Source organism: Ctenopharyngodon idella, chromosome 9, assembly GCF_019924925.1.
Source record: "Ctenopharyngodon idella isolate HZGC_01 chromosome 9, HZGC01, whole genome shotgun sequence".
In the NCBI taxonomy this organism is placed as follows: domain Eukaryota; kingdom Metazoa; phylum Chordata; class Actinopteri; order Cypriniformes; family Xenocyprididae; genus Ctenopharyngodon; species Ctenopharyngodon idella.
In genome coordinates, this window is record NC_067228.1 from 2,240,000 (window position 1) to 2,255,426 (window position 15,427).

The window sequence follows — 15,427 nt, forward strand, 5'->3', positions numbered from 1 at the left end:
ACTTCGACAGACAAATAGATTTCCCAGAATGCACCTGTGTTTAATTTCTTTGAGTTGCAATTCAGTAAATTCCTCTTCTAGTTCAACTTTTTGTGGCAAATTCATTTCAAATTCTCTCTCATGAATGGTGTGTTTTTGTAAGCTCACCATCACACATTTCCCCGTGTGCGTGTAGCAGAGTGTGAGTATGGAGGCATTCTGAGGACGGTTTAACCAGCGTACAGCGAGACACTCGTCTGTTACCCACTGCACCATGCTGATATAGAGCTCACTGCACAAACACACACACACACAGCAGGCTGTCAGCTCAAACATTATGAACATCTGAAGGTTTAGAAATGGAGCAGCCTTATTAAAGACGACCTATTATGCCTTTTTTTAAAGTTTTGTTTTTGTTTTTGGGCTCTACTAGAGCTAGAGCTGGTTTTCATGCTTGAATGTTCATTATTTTCCCATATTCTCCATTGTTGCAGCTCCTCTCTTCCCAGTCTGTCAGTAACGCTCTGTTTAGTTCCTGTCTCTATGAAGCCCCTCCTTCTGAAAAGCACAATGTGCTCTGATTGGTCGGCTGGAGCAGTGTGTTGTGATTGGTGTTTGGGAAATGTCCCGCCCCTTACCATAACCATGAGTTTTTAACACACTCACTGCGTCCAAAATCGTGTAATTTGAGTCGGTACTACCAGTGTTGCCAAGTCCGCGGTTTTCCCGCGGAATTGGGCTACTTTAACGCTATTGCCGCGGGTTGTTTTTCATGTCCGTGGGTTGAAGTGATCCCAAATAACATGATATTTAGCCCTTGGAAATGGGAATTTTACCAGGGGAACCCACCAAAAACACAGATTTTACCCCCCGGAACACGATTTTTACTGGGGGACCCCCCCTGAAACGTGACTGGGCTAGTTTTGGGCTGGTTTTGAGTAGCAACTGGGTGGGTTTTGTTGTGAAAACCTGGCAACCCAAAGTTGCCCTGACACACCAAACCGACGCTCGACACCCGACGGCCAAGTAGCACGTCCGTTCTGCGCCTGCGCAAGATGAAATGCCTTTCCGTACCAGCAGGTGGCAGTAGCTGAACAGCCATTTTACCCCCCACAACACGATTTTTACTGGGGGACCCCCCCGAAACGTGACTGGGCTAGTTTTGGGCTGGTTTTGAGTAGCAACTGGGTGGGTTTTGTTGTGAAAACCTGGCAACCCTGGATACTACATTTGAATTTGAACTTCATGACCATTAAAGTATGTATGAATATGGGTAGTATGAATGCAATTTGGACATACAATATTCAATTGTTTTAAAATTTTTCAGAATGTTTCAGTGGTTCCCATGAACCAGTGACTATATGGTTTTTAAAAGTTTTATAAATGCGTAGACATTTAATGACAGATTTGTATAATAAAAAGGAAGAATTTTAGTTAATGGTTAAAAAACAAGCCGTACAATTTAATAAAATAACACATACAGACACTTCATATTTAATGGTATTAGATGATTTGTTATTTGCATTTAATAGATTATACTTTCAATAAAACATCTGCAATTCGTAAAAGGTGTTTTTATGCATGTTTTGTTGCATTTACACTGTTATGACCAGCAGGCGTCACCAGAGTGTGGTGTTTTCAGCGCTTCAAAACAGTGAATCATTTTGTGAAGCAACTGGTTTATTTGATTCAAAGTTTCAAAAAGCTTCCCATCACTTCATTTTTTTTTTATAATTGTAAAAATGCAGAACGTTTTCTGTTAGGTTATAGTATTTATTTATAACTAGCTGTATATAAAACAACAAGTCTGTGCAATGTCCTCATTTAGATAGCTAAGTAAACGTGTGTGTGTTTGTGTGTATGCGGTACCTTCTCTGTAAGCTGTCTGGATGCAGGAGTTGTGTAGTGTGTGTGGATCCGTTCACACTGACCACATACAGTGTCACTTCAGGATTCACCTGTCCAGCCTGTTGCACACACAGAGAAATGAAGTGAAATCCAGTGTTCTGTTGTTCGCTGTCACAGCCGTAACTAACCCATCTCTAAACACACACGATGGAGCCAGTGAGTTGATTTTGAGAAGAGATCTTTACACTGGTGACTAAGAACAAACAGAGGCCAGTTTAAACTTCATGAGTTTGTCATTTCAGTTGAGTATGAGAAACATTAGAAGAGGGAGAGATCCAGAAAGTCAGTTCATCATGAGCTGTTAATCTTTTGTAAGATACACATTTAAAAGCAGGCTGAGGCAGACAGATGTCCAGGAATTTCTGCCGGCATTGTGCCGAATTTCGACCCCCTGCCAGATTTTTACCCCCCTAGTATTGGTGGGTTTAGGAGTAGGTGTAGGATTAGGGGTGGGGTTAAGATTAGACAATCAGGTAGCGACTTCAACGAGGGGGGTAATAATTTGGCAGGGGATCGAAATTGGGCACAACACTTGCTTACCTTCGGGTATGGATACTGTTGTCCGCGAGGGTAAAGCGTCCCTGTAAAACGGGGCAGCTGCTCTTTGGGTACAAGAGTGTCATTGATGGTTAAAAATGCCAGACTGGAGCCTGATGGAGACCACCAGTGAGCAACTGAAGAATGCAAGACCTCCTCTAATAGCCAATCAGAAAAACAGCAAAGGTTAGGGTCAGACAGTAATAGAGACATGGCTTGTGTTATTCATAGCAATATGATGATGGTGCGTTACCCTCATAAAGCCAGTCAGTTATTCCATTAAATACGAGGCCATCTTGCCCTGATGATGTCAGTCTTAGAGAACTGTTCTTCACTTCTGGCTGATAGTAGATATTATTCTCAAATATGTATACCTGAGAGAGAGAGAGAACGAGCTGAGAGGACGCCACGCTTATGGAAGAGAATAAAAGAAAAGACTGGGGCCACAGCTGTCAATCACTAAAGAGGAACTATTATGTCCTTGATTTTGTTATTGGGCTCTACTAGAACAGGTGTAAATGCTTGAATGTTAAAAAAACACATTATGAAAAGCACAATTTGTTCTGATTGGTCGGCTGGAGCAGTGTGTTGTGATTGGTCAAGCACTTTGCGCATGTATGAGGAAATGTCCCATAACCGCCAGTTTCAACACACTACTAACTAACTCAACCAGGCCCCGCCCCTTTATTCTGCGTATGAATTATTTAAATGAGGAATATTGTGACGTGTTCGTTCCCGGAAGAAAACTCAAGACTTTTTATTTTCAGTGTTTTCCCACGGAATTGGGCCACTTTTACACTGTTGCCGCGGGTTATTTTTTTCATGTCAGTGGCTTGAAGAGACCCCAAATAACATGATATTTAGCCCCTGGAATGTGCTTTTTACTAGGGGAACCCCGCCAAAAACGCTGATTTTACCCCCGAAATGCGACCGGGCTAGTTTTGAGTAGCAATTGGGCGGATTTTGTTGTGAAAACCTGGCAACCCTGACCTATAGGTTGCAAAATATAAACTCTAAAGGCCGGAACACACCAAGCCGACGCCGACGAACTAGTGGTGACAAAAGCAGACTGCGGGGTTGGCTCACGTCGGCAGCGTCTGTGTCCAAAGTTGCCCTGACACACCAAACCGACGCTCGACACCCGACGGCCAAGTAGCACGTCCGTTCTGCGCCTGCGCAAGATGAAATGCCTTTCCGTACCAGCAGGTGGCAGTAGCTGAACAGCCAATCAGAATGATCAACTTCAGCCGACGGTGCAGAACACACTGAGAAAACTTAGTCGGCCGACGAACAAAAACTGCCCGACAGCCGACCGTCGGCTTGGTGTGTTCCGGCCTTAAAATGTTCACTGTTAACTTTTGTTTATAAGTGGTTTTGATTTGTCTACCTCTTGCATATGACCAATGAACCAGATATTAATAATATACCTGACTAGATGAAGTGTTAAGGGGTTATGAAACCCAAATGACATATATATGGCAGTAATATTCAAAGCATTGTGTGTTTCAAGGCTTTACACATTTTTATCCAGCAGATGTCCTCAGTGCAGTGTTTTGTGAATCATTTTACATAGTATTTGGCTCAGTAGATTTTGAAATAGTCAGTGACTGTACTGGCTGATGTAAATGCATATTCCAGAGGCAATTTACTGTTATTTCTTAGAAAACTGCAGCTACTTTTGACATGATATTTTCAATTTTTTATATCTCTTTTGTACATATAAAATTTTCATGTGTACTTGGCACACTGCACTATATACGGATGCTGAAGCTTTTCTGGCTCTTTCAGTTTGATCTGTTTCACATCAGCTTATGATTTTGTAATGCTGGTTAGTGCTTGTTTGGTGATGGTCTAGTCAGTGGACCAACATAGCCTAACCAGGTCTTTCTGATGAAGCCGCTTGACCGTGGGTTTCTTGCTGGTTAAGCTAGATGAAAAGCCTGGTAGGCGACCAGCACTTTTCAACAGGGTTGTAGTGTAACACAGATACAAAAATGCTTGTGAATCATGGTTTTCCTGCTGTTTATATACCAATATAGGGTGCATCTCAATCAGCTCATAATCAGGCATTCAAGTGCATAGCGCTGAAACCCTACTGTAATTGTTAGGATTTTCAAAGATCGGTATTCTGCCCTAAAAGTGAGCAGACCAAACCGTAAGTCATAGAGACTTGAAACTTTGAGGGATGGTAGTACCCATCCCATCTACAACGTCACCAAGGCTCACCCTGATCGGCCTGACGGGGGCGCTACACTGATCAAAAGTATGAAATCGCTGATAACTCCTAAAACACTCAAGACGAACAAAACGCATGTCTCGGATTTAAGCGCAATTTTTGGGTATTTTGGATTTTTTGAAAAACCTACTTTTGCAAACTAGTCCTAGGTTTTTTGCCCCATCGGAACCAAACCAGTGCAGTAAGATTCTCTGGAGTCTGATTGTCAATAATTATCGAAAAATAGTCGAAAGTTCGATTCACGTCCACGTCGGGAAGTCAAAACATTCAAAGTGGGCGGGGCCACTTTTACTAAAACGGCTCTCACTCTTGAACGAAATGAGAGTACACCTATGTGCGATTGATTTGAAAATTGCCATGCGGTGTTTTGGTCCAAGGTGCCATGATTATCTATGAGGACATTCATGTATCTTGAAAAACACGACCGCCATCCACCAATGATGTTTGAGCACCTATCGGACAAGGTTAATGGAGGCCAATCTGAACGAGGCTGGCTTGGCCTTTTTGACTCACGGCCCTAGAGGCCTGAGAAATTCGAAAGAAATCAGCCACCGGGGGGCGCCTTCGCATTTTTTAGGTTCGTAAATGATTATATATTATGCATTTTCTTATTGGAGATTATTTGAAAAACCTACTTTTGCAAACTAGTCCTAGGTCACTAAACCTCGATAAAGCCACTGTGGCACAATTCTCTGGACTCTCTAGGTCAATAATTATTAAAAAAAATGTTGAACTTTGGCATTTGGATAGCTATAACCATTAATTTAAAAATGGGCGTGGCAAAATATATCTGAAAGTCTATAAATCCTAAACGAAAACTCAAAACTTCACAGCATATGCGACATATGATTCTAAACAAGAATGAAAACTTTTATGGAGATCGGACCATACGTGGCGCTATAACTGTTAAAAATCTTTAAAAACCTTATATTTCCATAGTAAATTGCCTGTATTGACTATACATTTTTTTATAATCTCTGATCTAGGTGGTTACAGGCTTGCTAAATAAACTTAAGTGAGTGTGCAATTATACTCTGTCTTTACAAGGCTTGCTAAATAAAACATAATACCTTTTTATACATGTACATCACTACATTATTGACAATGGACCTTTTTTTTGCCCATGAAATTTCGCTAATGTGACCGCACCTTCAGTCTCTCTGCTGACAGTGTTTTGTGTTGTAGTGCTGTGGTGTGTTGTTGTGCGTTTGTGTGTTTTACTCACCAGCTGTTGGCCGTGAATCCCCCATGATGCAAACTGTAGAAGACAATCAGAGACCTCTGGAGGATTCAGTTCATGCACTTCCCTGCACACACACACAAACTAAACATCACATAACTTACACACAAATAACAGTTCTCTTATGCACATTACATGTCTGTATAGTCAAGTCAGCTTTATTTTTATAGTGCTTTATACAATAGAAATGTATAATACCGTGTTTGTAAGTTGAAGATCAAGTAAGATGCCAGATAGGAGTATCGATATACCTAAAAATAACACAAGACAAAATAAAACTTGTTGTTTTATATACTGTATATATATATATATATATATATATATACACTGTGTTTCAAATTATTATGCAAGTGACATATCAGTAGGATTTCAGTACAATAAACATTCAGATTTTAGTTTTTCTAAGAAAGTGTTTGTTTGTTTGTTTATTTATCCATGTCTTTTTAGATAACTGGTATCAATCTCAGACAAAATAATTTGCCAGCTCTACTTAGGTAAATGGAAACCCTACTTAGAGGTTGTTCCACATTATTAAGCAAGTCACAGTGCTTATGCAATATGGGGAGGAAGAAAGATCTTTCTGAAGATGAAAAGCATGAAATGGTGCAATGTTGTGCAAAAGGCATGAAAACTAATACTGTGTGAAAACTGAATGCAGATTATTGAAGTATCACAGATTTGTGAGTGATTTAGAGCACAGCAGAACTCGGTCAGATAAAGGCTTATTAAGGAAAGTTCCTGTCAAACAAGTTATTTGTATTAAAAGGGCAGCTATAAAAAAGCCAGTGTTGAGCAGCAAACAGGTATTTGAAGCTGCTGGCATCTCTGGAGTCTCAAGAAGCTCTTCATGCAGGCTGGCAGTTGTGTGTAAAATTATATTTCAGCCACTCCAAACCAAAGCTCACAAAGAGAAACATTTACAGTGGGTTTAGAAATACATTTTCAAACAGTTTTATTGCTGTGGTGTTTTTTTGCAGCATGGGATAGTGCATAGTACGTTGTATTTCAGAAGGTTTTTTATACCATAGCTGAAAATGGCCAGTTATGAACTCCACATATCTTGCAAAAGTCATTTTAATACCCTCAGAGACCCTAAAGGGACCTTCCATCTCACTTCCCAATATTCCAGCCCAAATCATCACCCGCCAGCTCCCTGCTGACGTCACAGTCTTGTTGGAACCTGGTGGCCATCCACCAACCATCCAGAAATCCATCCATTGTAGTACGGCATTCGTCAGTGAATAAAACTATTTAAAAATGAGTCTTCATGCATTTCTACAACCACTGTAAATGTTCCTCTTTGTGAGGTTTGGTTTGGAGTGGCTGAAATGCAATTTTACACACAACTGCCAGCCAGCATGGAGAGCTTCTCAAGACTCCAGAGACTCCAGCAGCTTCAAATACCTGTTTGCTGCTCAACACTGGCTTTTTTATAGCTGCCCTTTTAATACAATTAATTTTTTTGACAGGAACTTTCCTTAATAAGCCTTTATCTGACCGAGTTCTGCTGTGCTCTAAATCACTCACAAATCTTATGATAATTCGATAATCTCCATTCAGTTTTCACACAATATTAGCTGTTTTCATGCCTTTTGCACAACATTGCACCATTTCATGCTTTTCATCTTCAGAAAGATCTTTCTTCCTCCCCATATTGCATGAGAACTGTGACTTGCTTAATAATGTGGAACAACCTCTAAGTAGGGTTTCCATTTGCCTAAGTAGAGCCTGGCAAATTATTTTGATACCAGTTATCTAAAAAGACATGGATAAATAAACAAACAAACACTTTCTTAGAAAAACTAAAATCTGAATGTTTATTGTACTGAAATCCTACTGATATGTCACTTGCATAATAATTTTAAAACACCACAGTGTATATAAATATATATTGGCCCTTTTATGAACAAAAGCTCCTGATAATCATTGTGACCTCTGACCTTTCTGACATCATATGCCAGTAACACGTAGTTGAGGTCTGGTGACACTGCAAACTTGGAGGCCTTGAATACTGCCTGTGTGAAAAACAGTCTCATTAATTGATCATTGAATTATACAATACAGTGATGAAGCAGGCAACCAATCAAATGTTAGAAGGTAATCCTTCAACAATCAATATTATGATGCTGTAGTGTGAGTTTAGCAATTAATTGTTAGAAAATTGTTAAAAAATTTCTGAATGTTTTTGAAAGAAGTCAAGGCTGCATTTATTTGATCAAAAATACAGTGAAAACAGTAATATTGTTATATTATTACAATTTAAAATCGCTGTTTTCTATGTGAATATATTGTAAAATGTAATTTATTCCTGTGATTTATTACAGCATCATTACTCCAGACTTCAGTGTCCCACTGTGTTTTAATGTAAATGCTTCACATTTTATTATAAACACTTCAACTGCCATTGACATTACTCACAAATGTGCTGTTTTTCATTAAAACCTCCGTCTGATTGGTCTCCATGTTCAGCATCTTTAGATCTCCGTCTCTGTCCCTGTAGACGAGCCGATGAGCTGAAGGACAAGCATATTCACATACAGCACATACTGTAAACAGTAGTGACACCACTATTCAGATTAAAAAAATATTAGGGCTCCTAATATGCTTTTCTACATGTTCATCTGTCTTTAGTGTTGCTGTTTGAGCATGAAAAAGAAGTTATTCTCTATATCAGTGACACTGTTTCTGAACTCCCTGAAACGCCTCCATTGTAGTCTTGAGTTTCTTCCGGGAACGAACACGTCACAATATTCCTCATTTAAATAATTCATACGCAGAATAAAGGGGCGGGGCCTGGTTGAGTTAGTTAGTAGTGTGTTGAAACTGGCGGTTATGGTAAGGGGCAGGGACATTTCCCAAACACCAATCACAACACACTGCTCCAGCCGACCAATCAGAGCACACTGTGCTTTTCAGAAGGAGGGGCTTCATAGAGACAGGAACTAAACAGAGCGTTACTGACAGACCAGGAAGAGAGGAGCTGAACAATGGAGAATATGAGGAAAATAATCAACATTCAAGCATTAAAACCTGTTCTAGTAGAGCCAAAAACAACATCAAAGGCATAATAGGTTCCCTTTAAAGAGCCTACATGTGTTTACAGTCTTCTGTGTCTATTTGACAGGTCTTGTTTAGTCCAACACGCACACAGAATGTACTGAGATTGAAACAGAGATTGTGAGTGTGATCTTTCTCACCAGAAACCCACTGAGCTTCGAGATTGTGATCCTGCAGCTCACTGGAGAAAAGGTCATCCAGGGTCAAACAGGATCCCAGAGTGTGGTGAGCATCACCTGAGACCATTAACACAAATACACACACACTTACATGAGCATGTTCAAGATAGTGGTAAGTTACAAATGCCACATGAGGACGTTAAACACGTTTCTCGTGTCTTGACCTGGCCTGTGCCTGACTGATACTGTCTTAAAGGGGACATATCATGAAAATCTGACTTCTTCCATGTTTAAGTGCTATAATCGGGTCCCGGGTGCATCTGCCAACCCCGAAAACGTGAAAAAGGACAACCCAGTAACTTTGTTTTGGCAAGCCTTTCTCTGTAAACATGTGAAAAAACAAGCTGCTCAGATTTCACTCCGCTAGTGACGTAGGAAGGGAATCTTATTATAATATTACCGCCCCTTAATCTGCACATTTCCACCCACGGCGCCGCCATTTTGTTTTCGCAAGCGACAACGGTGTACCAGTTCTAACACCATGGCAAAAGTTTGAGCAAAGCATGCTAACTGTTCTGTCGCTGGCTCCACAGATGAGCACTGAACACTATTTAGAGTCTCGTTAGTTTGGATAGACCCTGGCAAGCCGGATTGCTAAAAAAGGAGCGATATTTTGGAAAATATATTAGACCATTCACAGCATTTGATAGCAATCATACACGTTAGCCTGGTGTGTATGGCTCTGTTTGACAAACAAAACCGAAGCGCGGGCTGTTAAAGCTCCGCCCTCTTCTGGAAAGGGGGCCGGGAGCAGCAGCTCATTTGCATTTAAAGGGACACACACAAAAATGTGTTTTTTCTCACACCCAAATAGGGGCAAATTTGACAAGCTATAATAAATGATCTGTGGGGTATTTTGAGCTGAAACTTCACAGACACATTTCTCATTGTCAGAAGGGGAGAGAATGTCACATACTTTGGAGATGTTTCTCAGGTGACAATATGCTGTTTTAGTAATAATGTTTTTTTTAAAACTGAGGTCACTGTCAAACATGATTCATAAGTTCTTGATCTGATTACTGGGTTTTAATGATAGAGAGTCAAGATGTGGAGCAATAGATGTTTTCCGTGCGTCATTTCCGATTACAAACCTCTGTCTTATCTTTGTGTGTGTGTGGGTGTGTGTGTGTGTGTGTGTGTGTGTACAAATATCTTATCATTCTTATATTAAGATACATTAACTTAAAAAGCAAAATATCTGCCGGTGGAATACGAAAAATTATCTTGTTTTCCCTTTGAATTAAGTATATTTTCTGACCCACCTGGCAGATATTGTTTCTTGTTTTAAGCATAAACTCAATTAATTTTGATTAATTTTTCAGAAAAGAACATGTAAGACATTTAGCTTCTCCAGTAAATGTATCTTGATTTAAGAATGTTTAGATATTTGTACTGGAAAACAAAACAAAAATACTGAGGAAGAACATCATTTTTAACAGTGCAAAGTCAATTTGTCAGACATTTTTCAGGTTTTTGTCCTAAAAAATGCTGTTCTGTGTAGGACTAATTTCTTAATTTCTTAAAAAGTGTCTTTGTGGGTTTTTGGTTCTATTGCTATTATAGGTGCCTATTGTTAAATAGCTGAAATAATTTGGCGAAGTGATACATGGAGCTGTCACAACTTGCCTGGAACTACTTTAGCTGTGCGTTTACTGGAAATTAATTACACAACTAAGACTGTTTGTCAACCAATCAGAATCAAGCACTCACCAGCCATGTGGTTTAACAAAGAATACTTTTTTTGTTTTTTGTTTTTTGTTTACAAACTAAAATGTGAAAAACTGACTTAAAACCAAACATTTGGTACTTCAATTCTATGTGAATGAATGTTTATTGACACTGGAAACACACAGACCTTTAGACAGCAGAAAGATGGACAGACCGATCAACGACAGCACAAACGCTATGACCAGAAGTGAGATTCCCACACCCTTCCAGTTCATTTCCGAGGAAATACTTCCCACATCCTACAGATGACAGAGAGAGAGGGAGAGAGGAGGATGATATTTCAACATTATTAATCCATTTGATGAGTTTAGATAATACATTAATCTTTAATCAGAATGTCTAGGTGACCATAGACTGTTTTTGAGCCACTGACCCTGTTTACTTGCACAAGGATATTTAAAAATGCTGGTTTAAAAACAATGCAAGTTGGGTTAAATATGGATAAACCCAGCGATTGGGTCGTTTTGACCCAGCAGTTGGGTTAAATGTTTGATCAATGTGCTGGGTAGTTTAATCAACTCAACTATTGATTAAAAAGTACTATAAGGCTGGCTTAAAATGAACCCAAATCAGACACGTAATTACAAGAGGCAATTTAATAAATGTTTATTTTTTAATTATTATTCATTAAACTTATAAACTATAAATAAAACTATAAATAAAACTACTAACATTTAACCCAACCATTGTGTCAAAACAACCCAATTGCTGGGTTTGTCTATTTTTAACCCAGCATTTTTTAGAGTGTAATATTAAATTATTAGTAAGCTTAATGTAAACACATTAAGCTGATAACCATAACCAGGCTAAGCCTGTTTTCCAGTTACAAGAAATCTGAATAAGACAGCTGATATATAGCTATATTTATCAGAAATCTTTGTCACGTTAACAGCTTATTCAGAAGATCCACTGTAATTAGATATTAAATTAAACATTAAATTAGAAGAATCACCAAAATGCCACATAACGATTGTTAAAAATAGCAGGAAAGGAATGTGAATGCCTTGGTCTATTTGAATTACGCTGGTTATATATACATTAGTGGTCAAAAGTCAAATCTGTAGTGTCTGTTGACGCTTGGTGGCTTTTAGTTATAAAAACGAATCAAGTAAAAGCTGCACCAAATATATTATTTTCTTAGAAACTGTGATAAAGTTTCACTTGAAAGCGCCACTGTTCCACTGAAGTGTGTGTTTGTATTTAGACTGAATCTGGTTGACTTTGTTCTATTTTTAAGTGCATACTGAACACTATTTATTTATTAAAATGACAACCCTCTGTCTTGGATTCTGTCAGAATGAGACAAACTTTGAATTATTAACGCATCTGATAAACTAACACAATTTTATCTGGAAGCAGACATACTCATAAACCAAAGTCAAAATCGGTTGGATTTAGGGCATTAGGAACATGTTAAGACATATGAGTATGAGTGCTGGGTATTATGCCATCATTTGTTTTGTTATATAACTTCAAAACTCTGTGAAATAAAGCCACCCATTCATTTGGTCAGACAAGTAAAATTCAGTGCTTTGAATTCGATTAGGACAGACACTGAGTTTATATACAGTATGTAAAGTAGTGGCCTAAAAAATGCTGGGTCAAATTTGGGTCATATATGGACAAACCCAACCATTAAAAAATATAGCTGCAAGCAGCCATTAAGGGGCCATGCACAAAGAAGCAAGCAAGATGTAAAATCATCAGTAAAATATAGCATTTTATTTCATATACTTTATTGTAGTTAGTGGCAATTTAATATTTTGTTCAGTTATAGCGCCACCAACAGGTGCAATCCCACCACTTTTTTTTTTATGTGTCCTCAGAGTGTGCCCATAAATAAGTGTCAAATTTGGTGAAAATATCTCATTTTGTTTAGTAGTTATAGACATGTATATGTGCGAGTACATAAAAATTTGATTGCATTTTTTTTGCCACTTACTATCAAAATTTTGGTATTTTGGCATTAAAGTATAGCCAACGACCTATGTTTCCGAATTTCCTACGGTGGTTTCGTCTCGATCAGACTAACAGTTTCGAAGATATTCGCGAACGTTGTTTTAAAGCTAAATCGCAACGTTGCACAAACCATAAGGCGAAACCTAGCATGTTAGGTGTCGTTGGACTTGGCAAGGATTCAGGAATCTAAGGAGATTACTCCAATTAAAATAAGTCAAGCACATCAAAAGTTATGAGCATATGAAATATTTGAACTCACCACTAGGTGGCGCCGTCTCGAAACTTCTCAGGCTCCTTCAGGGCATCGTGCTGATTACCCATACCGAGTTTCGTAATGATACTCTCATGCTTTCAAAAAACATAGCATTTTGCTACAAAATACAAAATGGCCGATGCACAAAATGGCTGACTCGGCATGCTGCCCTGAATCTAACAAGACCGGTTTTATCATTTTTGGTCATTTATAAGCAAAAATAGCTATTCTTGCTATCTCCGGACCAGTAGGTGGCGCTGTGCCGAAATGCAGCATGTAACCTCAGGTCACGCTTTTGATGACGTACCAAGTTTGGTCAGAAAATGTTGTTTTTTCCTCTGACCTTTTTGTTTTTATATGCATTTTTTTGCATAGTAAAATAAAACCTGTAGCTGTAGCTTGCCTTTTTTTGCCAAATAGTTTTGTCAGTTAGAGTTTTGTTCATCCCATATTTAAAAACAAATATTTTTCTCATAATTTGATGGTTTTATCAAACTTGTAGTGTCATTAAAAACAAGTATCTCCGTTTGGCCACGACTATACTCCTTCAACACAATCTCAGCACAAATACAAACAGATTTATGTGTTGTTTTTCTTATTTCATTTTGTCTTTTGTTTCAGTCTCCACTGGCATTAAGGCTTAAAGTGCTGTTAGAGATCAGCAGGAGATTAAATAGTGAGTTTAACTTTAATCTCAAGCAACTCAGACTTTATACAGACAGATACTTTCTTCAGCATGAAGCTTTAAACCTTAAATGACAGGAGCTTTTAAATACACGATCTGCTCTTCCTAATGCAGATGGGGAAGAGTTGAAACACTTTAGATTTCAATGACACAATACATCTCTCTCAGACACCAATGGAAGACAGTTATGAATGTGTATTTTTCATTACAAACATTATCAAGAAATACATGCATATAAACACACATACACACCCCTGCAGTTTCCTTCATGCTCTACATTTAGATGCACTTAGTATAAGTTTGAGTGAGTCTCATGAATCATTGACTGAAAGTCCTCTGACGTCTCCCTCGAGATCTGCCTGACCTTCATCCAGTTAAACCTTTAATCTGCAGAGCGCTTTAACCTAACATGAGCTATTTTATTTTGTGCTGATCTTAAAACTAACCATGGTGGTGGGAAACTAACCCCACATGCAGAGATAGTGATCATACACTAGGTTTGGGGTTAGAAAGATTTTATAATATTTTGAAAGAAGTCTCTTGTGCTCACCAAGGCTGCATTTATTGATCAAAAGTACAGTAAAAATTGTGAAATATTATTATAATTTAAAAGAACTGTTTTCTATGTGAATATATTTTTAAATTTAAATTTATATCCAGTGATCAAAGCTGAATTTTCAGCATCATTACTCCAGTCTTCAGTGTCACATGATCCTTCAGAAATCATTCTAATATGATGATTTGCTGCTCATAATATAATAATTGAGCAGCAAATCAGATTATTTAATTAATAAAAAGTTCAAAAGAACAGCATTTATTTGAAATAGAATCTTTTGTAACATTATACATGTCTTTACTGTCAATTTAATGTGTCCTTGCTGAATAGAAGTATTAATTTAAATGATTAAATGTAAGTATTTCGCTCTTATGAATTACAGAATGAGTTCAAGGTTAGCTCTCTAGTTTACAAAATTGACATTATGCAGCATATCGGTCTGTAATCCATTTAAAGAAAAACATTTCTTATATAATTCAGGACGGTTGTTGCCAAAGCACTTTTGAAAAGTTTCAAATCTATATTAAACTTGGAGCAGTAGTTGCGTGCAGTCAGAATCACAAAACCAGAAACAGCCTTGATCGTTTCTTTTGCACATAATGATGAGCAGAAGTCTTCCTCACCTTCACATCGATAGATGAGCGCCTGTGGCAGTGGTTGGACACTCCAGCCGTCTGATTCATGTTTTCTTCTTTTTTCCAGCAGTGAAGCAGATCCTGCTGCAGATGCTCCGAGTGTGTTATCCGTCGCTGCAGCGCTCCATCAGAATCCAGCTGCACGTCACTGATGCACCAGATGCAGAACCATCTGTCTGTCGGAGCGCAAAATCACCATAAACATCAGTCTACTGGATTATGACAATGCGCTCAATGATTTACACAAGTAGGACAGGGGCCAACAAACAATCACTAACTGAAAAAAATGATTTTTGATGCTTTTTAAAATTTACTTAGGCCTACTTAAAATTAGTTAAAGCAACACATTTTGTTTCTACTTAATTAAATTGCATAATTAAATACAGTAGTGGCCAGAAGTAATATTTGTTTTTAATGACCCTACAAGTTCAATTGAACCATCAAAATATGATGTGTATCTTTAAATGCAAATGAG

General features: G+C 38.3%; 1 protein-coding gene across 1 annotated transcript in view; it reads right to left on the reverse strand.

The window, feature by feature from the left end:
• LOC127518696 (inactive dipeptidyl peptidase 10-like) overlaps window positions 1-15,117 on the reverse strand; it is a 31,029-nt gene extending 15,912 nt beyond the window's left edge. Inside the window, exons 1-11 of the mRNA XM_051905697.1 lie at window positions 14,941-15,117; window positions 10,992-11,103; window positions 9,098-9,193; window positions 8,319-8,413; window positions 7,841-7,915; window positions 6,099-6,151; window positions 5,886-5,967; window positions 2,678-2,798; window positions 2,428-2,582; window positions 1,849-1,946; window positions 148-271 (exon numbers count right to left, since the gene is read on the reverse strand). Coding sequence (XP_051761657.1) covers window positions 148-271; window positions 1,849-1,946; window positions 2,428-2,582; window positions 2,678-2,798; window positions 5,886-5,967; window positions 6,099-6,151; window positions 7,841-7,915; window positions 8,319-8,413; window positions 9,098-9,193; window positions 10,992-11,103; window positions 14,941-15,000 — 1,071 coding nt within the window. The 5' untranslated portion in view covers window positions 15,001-15,117. The remainder of the gene's footprint in view (window positions 1-147; window positions 272-1,848; window positions 1,947-2,427; window positions 2,583-2,677; window positions 2,799-5,885; window positions 5,968-6,098; window positions 6,152-7,840; window positions 7,916-8,318; window positions 8,414-9,097; window positions 9,194-10,991; window positions 11,104-14,940) is intronic.
• Window positions 15,118-15,427: the final 310 nt, after the last annotated feature.